The sequence below is a fragment of the Hevea brasiliensis genome, chromosome 18, assembly GCF_030052815.1.
Source record: "Hevea brasiliensis isolate MT/VB/25A 57/8 chromosome 18, ASM3005281v1, whole genome shotgun sequence".
In the NCBI taxonomy this organism is placed as follows: Eukaryota; Viridiplantae; Streptophyta; class Magnoliopsida; order Malpighiales; family Euphorbiaceae; genus Hevea; species Hevea brasiliensis.
This window is the reverse complement of record NC_079510.1, coordinates 33,804,956-33,817,101: the sequence shown is the minus strand read 5'-3', so window position 1 is coordinate 33,817,101 and position 12,146 is coordinate 33,804,956. Positions and strand designations below refer to the sequence as shown.

Here is a 12,146-nt window from a genome sequence, read left to right as displayed (position 1 = left end):
GATTGGCATCCAGACTGAAAAGGGAATAAAATTATTTAACAGTTAGATAGAGAAAATCAATTAATTAAAGCTGAAAGAAACTTTGGATAATGAAAGAAAGGTCTTTTGCAGTTTCAAAATGACATGTAAAGAGAAGAATCTTGAATTATTCTAAATAATCTAATAATATCTAGATCATCAAGTAGTTGCCTACCACACAGATCCAGTGCATGTTATTGCCTGGGTGTACTATGTCGCTGTTTATCACAGAAAATGATCAATGGAGAGGGTGGTTTTTTTTTTTTATTAATTTTAAATTCATATATTCGCATACCCGTTAACGTTACTTACTATTATTAATTCTATATAAACCATATTGGGTAATACATTTTAAAATGATATTTAGTATTTTAATTAAAGTTAAAATATTATCTTTTTTATTTATGATATTTCATGATATAGTATTTATATTAGGATTTAGAGTTTGAGCATGAAACTACTACTCCTAATTAGCTAGCTTTAGAGATAGATAAAGCGTTTTTATTAGAATTAATAATATTATATTATTATTTTTATATCTAATATTTAATTTAACTGTTATTTTTACTGAATATTTTTATCTTAAAAATTATATAAATAATTAATCATTAATAAATAATATTTAACAGTTATTAAAATAGTTAATAGCTACCATTGAATAGGCCTACATATTTTGCAGAGGAAGACTCCAAACTCAATAAGGAATGCAAATATTTTTGTACATTAGTTTTCTAATTTGTTTGAATGGTACGTTACTTTGCTCAAATTTTTTTTAATAATTAACCCTCATTTGAAGTGCATATGTATTAATATTATAAGTACAATCCTAATTTATTCTCAAAAAGTCCCATATATTACTTCTTTAATTTAATTTTTTAACATATTCTATAATTAATGTATTCGAGATAATTAACTTTTTTTTTGAGGGGGATAAACTCTTTATATTATAAGTGAAGTACTACTATTGCAATTTAATTATAATTGAATTTTAAAAATTCAATTTCATGAAATTGGTTACAAATTAAATTAATTCCCGTCAAACTCGATGAAATTTGTAATGAATAACATAAATTTAAGACAATAAAATTTTTTGGAGTAAAATATTCTTGTATTAAGACGATGAATATTTTTTAATTAAAATACTCATGAATTCGTCACAAACACGTGCCCCTATCTCTTTCTTCTCTTTTCTCTCCTCTTTCCTACCTTTTTCTCTCAGTTTTTATCTCTCTCTACATATATAAAATTAAATTCTATATTTTAAATTGCATCATACTAACTTTAGTGAAATTTGTTTTTGGATAAATTTTAAGTTTATAATTAGATTTGAACCAAACGCTGTGGAAGGAAGGGTAATTAATTAAGAAAAATAATATTTGTTAATTAAGCAAAATCAAGTTATGGCCTATATTTGTTGTAGCAAAGTCAACATCTTGACCTTTATTACATTTTCTTACATTTTATAGTATTGTTTGAAAATACAAGTGATACTAAAAAGTAATAAAATTGATGCAAGAAATTGGAATTGGATGTCAAACGTTATATAATGCACGAATCCCTTGGATATCATCTCTGTGCAGACCCTTAGTCACTCCAGAAGGAATAGACGAAAACATAATAGCCCCTTCCACTGAGCTATGCCCAAGTTCAAGCAGATGACCTATTTCATGCAAAGCAACAGTCTCCAAGTCGAATGCACCTTGGGTTGCACCCACTGTCCATGCCTCATCGGCATCATAGTGGAATCGTCCATCTTGCGGTGCAAAAGCATGAGCCAGAATTCCACCACGTCCATCAAAAGGACTCCCATCCCCATGCCTGCCACTGTGAAACCCTATTGTGATATCGGCAGTTCTATAATCTTGTACCTTGGAAAATCTGAAATGCGTGTTTGCAGCCCATGTTTGGAAAGCTCTCGTAACAGGGTCCATGGCTTTGACTGGGGTTCGGGGAAGAAACCCGTAGGCAAGGTTGTACTTAGAAGCTGGCCATTTGGGATTTCCAGGGAAGAATGAATAGTGAGCGACTGTATGGAAAGAAGTAGAGCTATGGTGGTGGTTTTCCTTGCCGGAGATCATCCGAGTGGTGCCGTTAATGATGTCTGGCACCCCACATCGAGGCATCATCATCTTGGACACCGTTTGGGAATCCAAGGACCCAGTGACCTTTAAATGGTAATTCAGCTGGTAAGTTTTAACAGCGTACTCTAACAAATCATCAAAATCATCATCATTGGCTTGGGATTGGTTTTTATAATTCAAGTAACCAAAATGTTCAAGGTAGGCTTTGAGCTCATGGATGCCTTTAAGGTTGTCACCCTTATGGCATCCTTGAAGATGCTTAAGGAAATCAAATGGCTATGATTTTTCATCATTAGGGTTGGCTAAAGCTGCATGAGAAAGGAGAGAAATGAAGACAATGAGAGTGAATGAGAAGATGGGAAAAGCTATACAATTAGAAGCCATGATCATGATAAAGTTGAGCTTGTATTGGGTATGGCAGCAACTCAAAGCTCTTGTGGCTATTTATATCATCATACGGTGAGAAGAATGAGTCAGCAGTCTTCCATATGTGTATTTATTTAGAAGAATGAGTTGGTCTCAACTCTATGACCATTGACCAGCATTACGTCTCACGACTGTTGTTATTGTGAGTTTAGTATATATACAAAAGGGAAATAACTTGCCCACCATAAATATGTGAGACTTATATATTTAATAGATAATCTAATTGGTGTCTTGTATTCAGTATAGACTGAATTTAAGCAAGAAAAATCCAAAGAAAAGAAAGTTAATATTGCCTATAATAATGCCGATGATTATGTTCTAAAATTTCTTGTTGGCAAAGGTCTAGCCATCTTGAGCTATCTTTCTTTCTTGACTCTCTTTTATCATTAATAAATTTTTTGTTTAGAAAAAAAAAAACCTATATTGACCATTTCTCACCGCATACTTGGAATATGAATGGAAGATTCCTATAAGTCTTTAAATTTGAAAGTTGACCAAAATTGCACATATACAAGCATTTAAGTGTATTTCCACAATACTTACAGAAATATCTAAAAAGAATCAGAAGAAAAAAAAACAGGAGAAGCATTAAGGTGCCTGTGATATATGCGTACATGTGGCAGTATTGGCAAAATAATCTTCTCACAAATAGTCATTAGGCACCTTATGCCACAGCTGATTCATCATTCTATACTAAAACCAAATAAAAATTACAACAGGCCTTTTCTATGGGCAATACCTTTCCAGTCAGTGTAATTTTTGCACAAGTGGGGTTCTCAGGGTCATTCTTGCCACAAGTTCCTATAGGGTATTCGCTGATTGTGAGTGAAGACCTGTGGTCTTTCAATGCATTTCTTGCAGTTGGATCAAGAGTTGTCAAATAAAAGTAGGGGATGCCACTACCTTCATTAGGTAGCCCATCACTAAATGAAACAACATTCCTGCAGTGCAAAACAATAGATGACCAAAGTATAAAACAAGCCCCAGGAAATGAATGTGAATTCCCAATTGCTGACTCAGAATTTGGACTTAAAGGGAGTTATTTTTAAGTCCTAAGATTACTGGTTCAAGCTAAGTGTAAAACTGAATCTCCTCACTTTGAAAACTAGGTTATACATGCCAAATCTAAATCATTTCAATGTAGCATGATATTAAAAGCAAGAACAACAGCAGGTGACAACTGAAATGTCAGAACAGGTGCCAAGATATAAAACCATTAACCTGTACTTCAATTAGCTTGACAGAGCATTAAAATACATTTATAGCTTAACTATGAGGAGAAACCTCATAATTAAAAATAAAAAAGATAAAAACCTTACCCAATGGGTGCTCCTCCCAAATCCATTGAAATGGTACTGCAAAATTAAAAATGACGATTACGCAATCATCTGAAAATTATTTAAACTACCCAGACACCAAAAACAATATCTGAGCCTCCTAAAAATAAAAATATAAAACCTAAACAAGTTCATGTCATCATAGAAGACCAAAAAGATCAATAAACAATACAAGTCAGGCGCAAGCTTCAAAAGCAAATGACCAAAAACCTGTATTAAATCTTCCAATTGAGCAACAATTTCTTTAATTGCCCATATGCCCGCATTACTCCCTTCAATAATTAATTAGAAACGAATAAAACTCAATCCAGCCCTTGAAGCAATAACAACCAAGAATGAATAAGACTCTAAACCAAAATAATAATAATACAAAAAGCGAATAATCAACCAAAGCACAGTTTCAAGCAAAAGCAAGACAAAGGATAAAGAAGCATACTTTAAAAAACCCAAAGAATTCTGAGAAACAAGCCAACGAGCAGTTGCAGCAGCGTTATCTGGGTCTGGTTTCTTGAGCACTAACATCCTTCCCTGTACATAAAGCTGGCAGCATTGTAATTGGTCTCTTGCTTTAAATTTCTTTTGAAGATTTTTAATATTTAAAAACAAAATTTTATTTATTTTAAGAATAAAAATAAAAAATTAAATTTAATAAAATTTTAGTATTGATTAAAAAATAATTTTTGTGAATACAGTTATAAAATAAATTATTGACATAGTTAAATTATTTATTTATTTTAATATAATTTTAATTTAATTTATATAATAATTTAATAAATATAATACATATATATCTATATAATATATAATTGTATGAAGGGAAGAGTGAACATTAATTTTACCAGATTACCCTCCATTATTTCTAATATTTATAATTATATTTAAATTTAATATTTTTAAGACTTAAAATTTAGGTATCGAATATAAATATAAAATTCTTAATTCTGCTAATTTTTAAATTTTACTTTATTAAATTTTTATTATAATATAATTTAAAATAAAATTATTAAAAAATCCTTTCATAATTTATATTATTTAAAAAAAATATAAAGATATTTTATTTATATAAATAACCTATTTAATGAATTTTAATATATTTCTATCTCTATTTTATAATTGTTTATGTAAAAATATTTTAATATAATTATATTTGAATTTACCTAAATGAACAAGAAAATAAATTAATTTTGACCAACCAAATATATAAATTCTTTTATTAGTGTTTTTAAAGTTTTCTTTTAATTTAATTTCTAATAAATTCATTCCAAAAATATTTCATATAAAATAAATATATATTTTTTAATTATAAATATATTTCTAAAATTCTTAATTATTTCATTAATATATAAATTAGTTCTAATTAAAATTGAATTTATAAATCTCATGTACGACTAGGACTTGGGTCAGCTTAACGCCTCCAAAACCTGTAGTGAGTCTAACTGTTCCTAACCCTACTATAAAGCCCATCCATAGTCTAATTTCAAGAAATCAAATGGATGGAGTTCGGCCATAAATTGGACTACCCAACTTGTGAACACAAAATATATCAGATTGGGGAGCTTAGCTCACTCTTACAATTCTCAATCAAGCACATAATCAAATGGGAGCTCAGCTCCCTCATCCTCAGAACAATACATCCCATGTATCCATGCACATTCATATAAATAATATTACAACCATAGAATTTAGTTATTACAAATCTAAATAAATATTACACTGCCGATACATGCAGAGTTCTAGAATGAAAATAAGGAAAATAAAAACATAATTAAACTTATTTGACTAAACTTGTGAGAAAGAAGGAAGATTATTCTCGAATCCTCCTGTAGCCTGAAAAAATATAGTGAATAGGGGTGAGCGTTCGACTCATAGAGTAAGATATTGATTTTAAATACAATTTCTATAACTATCTAAAGCTAATGCGTCCCTAAATATAAAATGCAACACACAAACATATTCAATCAAATTCAAACAATATTCGCAGAAAATATAATTTAGAGCACTCATACATCTATGTGTCACATCAATGTATATAAATATGGGAGCTAATTCCCTACACAGCTCTCTTAATCTAGTACCTGCCAGTGAGATCCACTTGAGCCGAACTTTCTCTTAATAATCTAAATGCGGGGGTCCGCGAGATTAACTCAAAGCCATACTCACCCCGACTTATCCACAAAAAGGATAAGGTACCAGCGAGTCATGCTCCAGCTGTTCTACCCATCCTCCCCATATCCAATATCACACCACACGCACGCCAACATACGCACACAGCTCCAAACTACCTTAAAGTGACACCCACAAAAAATTTAGCAAATAAAAATGCAATACGAATCATGCCTAATATTTAGCTCTATATATAAATATATGTATAAGTGAATGCATGGGCATGCTTTGAATGTATAATAATATTGAAATTATAAATAAAATCAATATCTACTCACCGATCAACCAGTGACTTCTATGGCGGCTAGGTGAAGGATATAGCTGATCCTGATCACCTAAATAATTATGTTATGAATTTATTAGTACTAACTCAAACATCCTAATTTATACCGAAAATCCGATAGAATTTTTCTTGTACCTAGGACCTACTCAATTTGCAAAGTAGTCCAAACAACACTTCTAAGACCACATGCCTCAAGCCCATATATTATCAGCATCACATGGTCCCTCCTAGGCCTACCAAACCAGACCAAACTTAGGTATTCAAATAATTCAGCTATAAACCTTAAAACTAACATTTTACAAAAGTCATCCAAACTAGGTCTAAAAGTTCTAACATTGTGCCTCGCAGTCCACAACAATGCTATAAAACTATTACAAAAGGAATTAAAATTTTCTAATTACCTACGAATATTTTATGAATTTTATTCTAAACCCGACATTAAGTAAATAAGACAATTTGGAGTTCGGACTTACGTACGCCAATTCTAAGGCTTGAAACGCGTCTGAGGTGTCTGAAAATAGTGAGATGGATTGTAATATTGACCCACTTTTGAAGTGGGTCCGGTAGCCCTTCTGTCCATTCCGAAAATACAAATACGACCAAAAGGCATCTCAGTCAGGATGACATTGACGGCATTCATGCCCTCTACTCTTGGCAATCAAAAAAATTAGTTTTTATATAAATTATACTAGCCTACAAGTGCAAAATAATTACGATTGTGATTGCAAATAAAATGCATATATTATTATATATTTTTTTGGTGTAATAAAAAAAAATTAAAATTATAAAAGATTATTGGATTAGAATCTATTGGTACTGAATAAGAATAGCTCAATGGGCTATCATTTTGCTCATGTCCTTTTAACTTATGATACTTAGGCTGCTACGTAATAAGGGAATTAGAATTGTACCTCTACTAATAATTTAAACTTTTAGCATGGTGATAGCTTGATCCTATAATTAATATCAGAGTCCAAATCATGATTCGAGTTGGCACTTAGTAGAGTTGATTCAATAGGCAAACATTCTGAGTTAAAAGCTCGATCTTACAAAATTCTTAAAATCTCTTGTTTTAAATTTAAAAAAGTGGTTGTTATATATTTGTTGAAGAAATAAAATAATCTTTTGTGTAATCATAATGTTTGCAAATTTAATAAATTTTTTTATTACATATATCAAATTTTAAATCAATAAAACATAAATGAGTATAATGATAAAATTAAATAAATTTAAATTATAATAATATAAATTTCAGATTTAATTAAAAGATTAGTTGGAAGAAATTTGATTGGTATCCAGAATGAAAAGGGCATAAAATTATGTAACAGTTAGATAGAGAAAATCAATTAATTAAAGCTGAAAGAAACTTTGGATAAAGAAAGAAAGGTCTTTTGCAGTTTCAAAATGACATGTAAGAGAAGAATCTTGAATTATTCTAAATACAACTCAGCTCAACTAAGCCTTTATCCCAAAAATTTGGGGTCGGCTATATGGATTTGCTTTCTCCACTCTAAACGATTTTGGGTTAAATCCTCAGAAATGTGTAATGCTTCTAGGTCATGTTGTACTATTCTCCTCCAAGTCAATTTAGGTCTACCCCTTTTTTTTTCTTTATATCCTCTAACCTAATGTGCTCTACTTGTCTAACTGGAGCCTCCGTATATCTACGCTTCACTTGAATTATTCTAAATAATCTAATAATATCTAGATCATCAAGCAGTTGCCTGCCACACAGATCCGGTGCATGTTATTGGCTGGGCGTACTATGTCGCTGTTTATCACAGAAAATGATCAATGGAGAGGGTGTTTTTTTTTTTTTTTATTACTTTTAAATTCATATATTCGCATACCCGTTAATGTTACTTACTATACTAATTCTATATAAATCATATTCGTAATACTTTTTAAAATTGCATTTAATATTTTAATCAGAATTAAAATATTATCTTTTTTATTTATATTAGTATTTAGAGTTTGAACATGAAAATACTACTCCCAGTTAATTAGCTTTAGAGGTAGAGAGAGCATTTTTATTAGAATTAATAATATTATATCATTATTTTTACATCAAATATTTAATTTAATTATTATTTTTACTAAATATTTTTATTTTAATAATTATATAAATAATTAATTATTAATAACTAATATTTAATAATTATTAAAATAGTTAATAGCTACCGGCCTAGATATTTTGCAGAGGAAGACTCCAAACTCAATAAGGAATGCAAATATTTTTGTACATTAGTTTTCTAATTAGTTTGAATGGTACGTTACTTTGCTCAAATTTTTTTAATATTATTTTAATAATTAACCCTCATTTGAAGTGCATATGTATTAATATTATAAGTACAATCCTAATTTATTCTCAAAAAGTCCCATATATTACTTCTTTAATTTAATTTTTTAACATATTCTATAATTAATGTATTCTTGATAATTAACTTTTTTTTTTTGAGGGGGATCAATTCTTTATATTATAAGTGAAGTACTACTATTGCAATTTAATTATATAATTGAATTTTAAAAATTCAATTTCATGAAATTGGTTACAAATTAAATTAATTCCCATCACACTCGGTGAAATTTGTAATGAATAAAAAAAATTTAAGACAATAAAATTTTTTGGAGTTAAATATTCTTGTATTAAGATGACAAATATTTTTTAATTAAAACATTCATGAATTCTTTACAAACACGTACCCCTATCTCTTTCTTCTCTTTTCTCTCCTCTTTCCTACCTTTCTCTCTCAGTTTTTATCTCTCTCTACATATATAACATTAAATTCTATATTTTAAATTGTATCATACTGACTTCAGTGAAATTTATTTTTTGATAAATTTTAAGTTTATAATTAGATTTGAACCAAACGCTGTGGAAGGAAGGGTAATTAAGTAAGAAAAGTGATATTTGTTAATTAAGCAAAATCAGGTTATGACCTATATTTGTTGCAGCAAAGTCAACATCTTGACCTTGATTACATTTTCTTACATTTTATAGTATTGGTTGAAAATACAAGTGGCACTAAAAAGTAATAAAATTGATGCAAGAAATTGGAATTGGATGTCAAACGTTATATAATGCACGAATCCCTTGGATATCATCTCTATGCAGACCCTTAGTCACTCCAGAAGGAATAGACGAAAACATAATAGCCCCTTCCACTGAGCTATGCCCAAGTCCAAGCAGATGCCCTATTTCATGCAAAGCAACAGTCTCCAAGTCGAATGCACCTTGGGTTGCACCCACTGTCCATGCCTCATCTGCATCATAGTGGAATCGTCCATCTTGCGGTGCAAAAGCATGAGCCAAAATTCCACCACGTCCATCAAAAGGACTCCCATCCCCATGCCTGCCACTATGAAACCCTATTGTGATATCGGCAGTTCTATAATCTTGTACCTTGGAAATTCTAAAATGCGTGTTTGCAGCCCATGTTTGGAAAGCTCTCGTAACAGGGTCCATGGCTTTGACTGGGGTTCGGGGAAGAAACCCGTAGGCAAGGTTGTATTTAGAAGCTGGCCATTTGGGATTTCCAGGGAAGAATGAATAGTGAGCGACTGTACGGAAAGAAGTAGAGCTATGGTGGTGGTTTTCCTTGCTGGAGATCATCCGAGTGGTGCCGTTAATGATGTCTGGCACCCCACATCGAGGCATCATCATCTTGGACACCGTTTGGGAATCTAAGGATCCAGTGACCTTTAAATGTTAATTCAGCTGGTAAGTTTTAACAGCGTACTCTAACAAATAGTCAAAATCATCATCATTGGCTTGGGATTGCTTTTTATAATTTAAGTAACCAAAATGTTCAAGGTAGGCTTTGAGCTCATGGATGCCTTTAAGGTTGTCACCCTTATGGCATCCTTGAAGATGCTTAAGGAAATCAAATGGCGATGATTTTTCATCATTAGGGTTGGCTAAAGCTGCATGAGAAAGGAGAGAAATGAAGACAATGAGAGTGAATGAGAAGATGGGAAAAGCTATATAATTAGAAGCCATGATCATGACAAAGTTGAGCTTGTATTGGGTATGGCAGCAACTCAAAGCTCTTGTGCCTATTTATATCATCATACGGTGAGAAGAATGAGTCAGCAGTCAATATATGTGTATTTGTTTAGAAGAATGAGTTGGTCTCAACTCTATGACCATTGACCAGCATTACGTCTCATGACTGGTGTTATTGTGAGTTCAGTATATATACAAAAGGGAAATAACCTGCCCACTATAAATATATGAGACTTATATATTTAATAGATAATTTTATTGGTGTCTTGTTTTCAGTATAGACTGAATTTAGGCAATAAAAATCTGAAGAAAAGAAAGTCAATATTGCCTATAATAATGCCGATGATTATGTTCTAAAATTTCTTGTTGGCAAAGGTCTAGCCATCTTGAGCCGTACTCACCCCGACTTTCTCTTAATAATCTAAATGCGGGGGTCAGTGAGATTAACTCAAAGCCGTACTCACCCCGACTTATCCACAAAAAGGATCAGGTCCCAACGAGTCAAGCTCCAGCTGTTCTACCCATCCTACCCATATCCAATATCACACCACACGCACGCCGACACACGCACACAGCTCCAAATTATCTTAAAGCGACACCACAATAATTTTAGCAAATAAAAATGCAATATGAATCATGCCTAATATTTAGCCCTATATATATATATATATATGTATAAGTGAATGCATGGGCATGCCTTGAATATAAAATAATTTTGAAATTATAAATAAAATCAATACCTACTCACAGATCAACCAGTGACTTCAGTGGCGGCTGGGTGGAGGAAGATAGCTGACCCTGATTACCTAAATAATTATATTATGAATTTATTAGCACTAACTCAAATCAATAATTTAAAGAGACAAAGACATCCTAATTTATGCCGAAAATCCAATAGATTTTCTCTTGTACCTAGGACCTACTCAATTTGCAAAGTAGTCCAAACAACACTTCTAAGACCACATGCCTCAAGCCCATATATTACCAACATCACATGGTCCCTCCTAGGCCCGCCAAACCAAACCAAACCAAACTTAGGCATTCAGATAATTCAGCTATAAACCTTAAAACTAACATTCTACAAAAATCATCCAAACTAGGCGGTCTAAAAGTTCTAACATTATGCCTCGCAGTCCACAACAATGCTATAACACTATTACAAAAGGAATTACAATTTTCTAATTACCTACGAATATTTTATGAATTTTATTCTAATTCCGGCATTAAGTAAATAAGGCAATTCGGAGTTCGGACTTACGTACGCCAATTCTAACGCTTAGAACGCTTTTAAGGCATCTGAAAATAGTGAGATGGACTATAATATTGACCCACTTTTGAAGTGGGTCCGGTAGCTCTTCTGTCCATTCCCAAAATGCAAATACGACCAAAGGGCATCTTAGTCAGGATGACATTGACGGCATTCATGCCCTCTACTCTTAGGAATCAAAAAAATTAGTTTTTATATAAATTATACTAGCCTACAAGTGCAAAATAATTAAGATTGTGATTGCAAATAAAATGCATATATTATTATATTTTTTTTGGTGTAATAAAAAAAATAATGTTACAAAAGATTATTGGATTAGAATTTATTGATACTGAGTAAGAATAGCCCAATGGGCTATCATTTTGCTCATGTCCTTTTAACTTATGATGCTTAGGCTGCTACGCAATAAGGGGCTTAGAGTTACACCTCTACTAATAATTTAAACTTTTAGCATGGTGATAGCTCGATCCTACAATTAATATCAGAGCCCAAATCATGATTCAAGCTGGTACTTAGTAGAGTTAATTCAATAGGCAAGCATTCTAAGTTAAAAGCTCGATCTTAC

General features: G+C 31.5%; 1 protein-coding gene and 2 pseudogenes across 1 annotated transcript; all 3 read right to left on the bottom strand.

The window, feature by feature from the left end:
• Positions 1 to 1,401: 1,401 nt before the first annotated feature.
• LOC131175959 (metalloendoproteinase 3-MMP-like) lies at positions 1,402 to 2,495 on the bottom strand (annotated as a pseudogene).
• Positions 2,496 to 2,970: 475 nt separating this feature from the next.
• On the bottom strand, positions 2,971 to 4,465 carry LOC110633164 (uncharacterized; the record flags this gene model as incomplete). Its single annotated transcript, XM_058140534.1, has 3 exons — positions 2,971 to 3,466; positions 3,845 to 3,880; positions 4,299 to 4,465. Coding segments are annotated over 3 exons (456 nt in total), but the record flags the coding sequence as incomplete, so codon positions are not given.
• Positions 4,466 to 9,024: 4,559 nt separating this feature from the next.
• On the bottom strand, positions 9,025 to 10,350 carry LOC131175960 (metalloendoproteinase 3-MMP-like; annotated as a pseudogene).
• Positions 10,351 to 12,146: the final 1,796 nt, after the last annotated feature.